At 28.7% G+C, this 6,286-nt stretch overlaps 1 protein-coding gene across 1 annotated transcript; it reads right to left on the bottom strand.

The window, feature by feature from the left end:
• Positions 1-274: 274 nt before the first annotated feature.
• On the bottom strand, positions 275-2,003 carry LOC114257969 (uncharacterized). Its single transcript, XM_082871907.1, has 3 exons — positions 1,991-2,003; positions 858-1,047; positions 275-806 (listed from the first exon to the last, which is right to left on the bottom strand). The coding sequence occupies exons 1-3, from the start codon at positions 2,001-2,003 to the stop codon at positions 275-277; spliced, it is 735 nt and encodes a 244-aa protein (XP_082728033.1).
• Between the last annotated feature and the right edge of the window lie 4,283 nt (positions 2,004-6,286).

The following is a 6,286-nucleotide window of genomic DNA, read 5'->3' as shown; positions in this document are numbered from 1 at the left end:
ATGGTGGAACATAAAAAGTGTTTTCAAGATCCAAAGCAAAGCTATAATTTAAAATCAGTCTAAAAGTTCCCACAGCCTCCACATGTGAACACATCTCATTTCCCGAATAGATGCCTTGTTCACTTGTTGTCGGTTTCCTTAGGTTGAGAAAGCCCTGCATAGGATTGTCAACATGAATTGTAGAACCAGAATCAATCCACCATATATTATCAGGAACTTTAACAAAGTTAGATTCGTAACACACGAGAGTGAATAGATTACCTTTTTTCTCGAGTCATTTCTTGTACTTAGGACAATCCTTCTTCATGTGTCCCTTTTTCTTGCAAAAGAAGCATTCGCCTTTATTGCCATAACGCTTCATTTGCACTTTCTGTTGTGGAACAGTTTTGTCCTTTCGGCCTTTTCCTTTTCCATGAAATGCAAGATTGGCAGTCTCTAGTTTTTCATGCTTCAATCTCTCTTCCTCTTGAACACACATGGCCAAAAGTTCATTTACTGACCATTTCTCCTTATGTGTGTTATAGGAAATTTTGAAAGCACTATATTCCATAAAAAGAGAGTTAAGGATAAAATGTACTAAGAACGATTCAAAAATCTCTATCTCCAATGTTTTAAGTTGAGCTGCAATGTCCCTCATTTTCATAATGTGTTCACGCACATCTTTAGAACCATTAAGCCTTATGCCTGAGAGCTTCTTCATTAGGGTGTTGGCTAATACCTTATCAAATGTCACAAATTGCTCTTCAATAGCCTTCATGAAGACCTTAACCTTGTCGCAGTCAAGGATTGAACCCCTAATGCCCTTACTGAAATGGGACTTGATGAGCATTAAACTTAAGCGATTAGATCACTCTCACCGCTCATAAGAAGCCCTCTCAGTTAGCGTACTTGATTCCGTGGGAATAGGTGGTTCGTCCACACGAAGCGCCAAATCAAGGTCCATGCACCCCAAAGCCAAAAGAATCTTATCTTTCCAGTTAGAAAAATTTTCACCACTCAAAAATGGAATATGAGATGATTCAAAACTCAATAATGTAGTAGGAATGACTGCAACAACCAAGAACAAATCATGCAACGGAAAAAATAAAAAATAAAGTAAATTCTAATCTCCCTGTGGGTAAAGATTGCAACTTGCATTGAACGTATTTAACTTTATCAATAAGACTAGTAAATATCTCTCACAAAATAAAAATAATTCCATTATCTATGGACATAGAAAATTTTTATTTTGATATTTAACTTACTATCTTATTCCAAATAAATTAATAAAACAATTATCTTCCTGTGGGTAAAATAATTAATTTTACTAATTTAAATGCAAGTAATAAGATGCCATCTAATATAATTATTTTCTAACTTTATACACATAACAATAATTTAAGATGCTGCGGCTATTCTCAAATTACTGTAATGCTCAACCATTTTATAAATTTGGCACCGTATAACCTTTAATGGAACAAAAAAAACAAACCCAAATATAATGGTCCCAAGATATTTAATTTCTGTAAATAATTCATTATGCATCACAAACTAAAAATTTTGAAACAAATTGTTCACAAAACAAAGTTCCACAACTATTTACAGAATTTTTTTATTTTTTATTTTATTTTTATCAAAATCTGAAGCTATTCTTGCATCTTTAATTACCCTTCGACATACGTGCACATGCATTCTCATTCACACACACACACTTTAGTAAGCAATGAAAGCTTGGCAAGCTTCGGCATATAAAACAAATTGATATAAATCCAAATTCTAGATTATCCTAGTCACGATGGAGACAATTATACAATTGCAAGAACAGGATTAACGAATTTTTTTTTTTAATAAGAACGTCAACAAGATATATATATATATATATATTGAATCTATAGATTGATCAACATGGATTTGGAGATATGCTCTGATACCACAATGTAGGAAAATCATACACATATATAATATAATCATATATATATATGGATATACAGCGGAATAAAATTATACTGACCTCCTCCAGCCATTGTTGATCAAGTTGTGTGATGTGTGTATTTCTTCTGAACCTCTCAATATTATATCACTCACTTCACACTTTAGGAATAAGTGTCTTCTAACCTATGCAGAACTTGAGTGCCTAATTGATAGAAAACCACAGGCCTATTTATAACTATTAGGTCAGGGGCCCTTATAATTATCACCCATAATTATCAAAAGATAAATATACATGTAAGGATAAATATATAAATAATATATAATATATAATTTACTAATATTAATATGTATGTGGGCAACCTTAAGTCTCCTCTTAGGAGACGCAGCTTACATCACAACCTTTTTGAATGGTCATGAATACTTCTACAAATACTATCCTCATGACATTCATTTGTGCTCAGTTTGGTTAGGATGAAAATAGTAAAAGCGAAAGAAATATAAATTTTTTTTTTTCTAAGTTTGTTTAGCATGAAAGTGGCAGAAGTTACAAGAAAATTAATTTTCTTGTACAACTCATAATAGCATGATAACTAAGCTTCCAGTTTCTTGCAAAAAACACAGGAAAATACAAGAAAGTTTAAATTTGTTATAAAAGTAATTACTTATAATTAGAAATTTTATTTTCTTATAAAATTTTCATCATAATCAAATTCATAGTAGAAAATATGTTTTCTTTTTCTTTCCTTTTCTTTCACATTACTTTCTATTATTTTCATTTTCCATAAAAAAAAATTCTAAATCAAACGGCGACTAGAGAAAGAGTTTTAGGAATTATAAAAAAATATTTTCAGAAAATTAATTTAATGTAAATAAATAATAAAATAAAAAATAAGAAATTTATTACAGAAATGTTGTAAAAATTAAAACAGTAATCAAGGCAGTATTTTCATTTATATTCTAAAGAGAGATTGATGCGTATGGTTCATAATATGGATTCTGATTATGGTTTGAAGACTTGCTGTTTTGACATGTTAACTTCATGTCTGGGTAATTGGTTGTTCGTCATGTGATGATATTAATTTTTGTGAATGATTATGCATAAAAGTGAGTTTCGAATTTCACAAATTTGCCAAATCTGTTTAACGAATTTGAGTTTAACTTTTTTTTCTTGAACTAATCAGTACTTAAAATTTATTTGTTTATGCTTTATTCATGTCTACTATATTCAGAATATTTTTTCTTCCGTACATGTTAACAATATGGAGATCTGTGTTTTTGACACAAGGATAATTTCAATTAATTTGGGATAGTGTTTATGATATCGATGTTGTTTTTGGAGAATATATTTATATATATGTATAAATAATATTCTATTTTGTATTTGTCAAAACAATCATTGACACAGAAAATTTTTTAACACGGTGATTTAAATAGTGATGTTATTCCATTTAATTGGAAATGGTTTGGAGTGTTATGACATAGTTTGTCAAGTCATAATTATGAACCTTGTATAGCATGAACTATGAACCATGCAGTAAGAATTTATATCTTAGATTTGAAGAGATAGTTTAATTCTCTTTTGTCACAAATATTTGTTTTGAATGAATAAAAGATGATTCTATTAAAAATGAATTATTAGTTGTGACAACACTTGTCTGAAAATGAGTCACGTTTTTGTGCTGGTTTATGTATTACCACAAATGTGGAGGAGAGAAGTAGAGTTGTCTGGTAATCATGATTCATGACAAGTTACTTACAGAACCTCGAACAAGAAGCAAGAATTAAGGTATTAATTTGGAGATACAAGTACTCTCTCTTGAATACGTTCCAAAGATTTAGAAAATCAAATGAGGTTTTGAATTGTTTGGCTATTGAGCCAAATCTTTATGAGGATATGATTTTCTCAAATCATTAATTGCGACTTGTGTAATCATAATTATTTTGATTTTTTAATTTCGTAAATTCTTTTTAGAATTTTGCTATTCAAGCACACCATAACCAACAAGTATGGATATTTTGAATTACATCATAATTGTGGGGCTGTATTGATGTTTTCGTGTAGTATTTGATTTCCTTAAATACTGAAAATAATGTAGGGGTGGTTGGAGGGTTTTACTAAAGTAATAGTTCCAATAGTAAGTCCACAAAAGATCTTTATTCTTTGTCTAGGACAAAGCTAGAGGAGAAGCAAAAATGGCTTCATTAACTCCTAGGAAATATCTCTATGTCTATTATATGAATTCAGAAATAGGAATGACATAGAATAACAGTAAGACTCAATTTATTCAAAGACTTAATACCGTAAGACATTTAATCTTAGTTGTGAGTATTGTTTGAGAATAATATACTGGATTTACTAACTACTCAATGATATATAAAAAAGAAGGTCAAATGAAAAATAGTGGCCACTACCAAGAGGTTTGATGAGAGAGCAAATGAGGAAAAGTTCATCGATGAAAATGTGATTAAAGTCTATTAATTCTGAATCGCCATAATGACAACCCAACCTAACTGACTGGAGATCTCAAGATCTATGTTCAAAGGGATAACTGAATTATAGATAACTCATCAAAAATCACTAAGGGAGTCTTTCTCTATAACACTTGTGCATAATAAAACATTGGGATGCATTTAATTTCATAATTTTTGTTATTTAAATCCTTTGATTGATGAATCTTGATACCGGTTGAGTGAAAATCTGATCTATATACTGATATACATAATATTTATAATTGTCCATCATGAATCAAATTACAATGAATAATTTTAATTAAATCTTAAACTTGTATACGTTCATTTGAATCTAGACAGAGGAAAACACATGCATTTTTTAAATAGAGATTTGTGTTGCATCTCAAAAATTCGCAGTGTTATCCTAGTTAGGCAACCTAAGAGGGGGGTGATTTGGGTTATTAAAAATAATTTACAACATTAAAATAAAAATAATAAACACAATATTTTTTTTTAAAAAAAACAATAATTATCAATATCAAAGTAAGCAAGATAGGAAGAAAAAATCAAACACTAAGATTTATAGTGGTTCGGCATATCGATCCTACGTCCACTCCCCAAGGAACCTCCTTGAGAATTTCTTCACTATCAAAATGAATAAATACACCACCAAGTCTTCACCAAACTTGTGGATTTTACACAGGTCGTACTTTTATCTATTGAGCCTCACTCAACAATAAATGTTTTACCCTTACAAAAATCTCTCACAAAATAATAAATAAAAATAAGAGGTACTTTAACCCTCTTTTACAATAATTTTTTCACAAGGAGTAGATATGAAAGTGATGAACAAAGGCTACACTTAAATCTGAAAGTGAAAGAGCAGAATAAAATACACTCAAAATTTTGGAGTACACAAATTTTTTCTCCTCAAGTTCTTGATTTTTCTCTACACAAAACACTTCTATTTATACACAAAAATATACCCGTTGAAGGTAGGACGCTCATTACATGGGCACGCTCCTTAACAAAACAAAAGGTATCTATTTTGTTTTCAATAAATACATCATGTGACGCCCTTTTCTTTTGTCAAAAATTATGGCTAGATATTTAAACAAACTTACTAACATGTGGGTTTTGACCATTGTATATATATATATATATATATATATAAAGAATTAAGGTAAAAATAATGTACCTGCAAAGTCCACATTTTCCTTTTTATAAAATTAATTTATATAGAAAATGTAGCTTCAGCATTTTAATTTCAAACTACAACATGTGAAATGTGTTGCAACTTTTCAAGCTTTTCTTTTTATATTATATTATATATTTACATAATATATTTAAAGTATGTAAAATAATTGCATATGATACTCATTATGTGGGTATGTCCTACATACAAAAGGTGCAAAATAATTTTGAATTTAGTGCAATATGTATCAAAAAGATATAATACAATTTTACTCAAAAGAGACAATCACATTAAATTTGTCAAAAGATTAATAATGATCAACCGAATTATTCAAAACATGAATAGTAAAATTTTTAAAATATTTTTATTTATATAACAAATCTATTATACAAAAATGTATTTTAAACAGATAATATTTTGTGACAAATAATATGAAATATGTATATTATTTACAAATTTTCAATTAATATTTTAGACATCATCAACATTAAACAACATGATTAACACGCAGGTTATCTTCATACACTTTATTTTTGTTTAAATTATATTTTATAAACTATAATATTTTACATGGTATTTTAATAACCAAGTTATGATGTCAAAATTTTAAACAAGAACCACTTTCGTTGATTTATTTTTTAAATCTGTTTTTCAATTTTTGATTTTTTATATTTTCTCAATTTTGGTGATTAAAGATATTGAAATTTCTTCATATTTTATATTTAAATT

Source organism: Camellia sinensis, chromosome 5 (genome assembly GCF_055761805.1).
Source record: "Camellia sinensis isolate YWXY chromosome 5, ASM5576180v1, whole genome shotgun sequence".
NCBI classification, from domain to species: Eukaryota; Viridiplantae; Streptophyta; class Magnoliopsida; order Ericales; family Theaceae; genus Camellia; species Camellia sinensis.
Note: the sequence above shows the minus strand (reverse complement) of the source record. Positions and strands in the feature narration are given on the sequence as shown.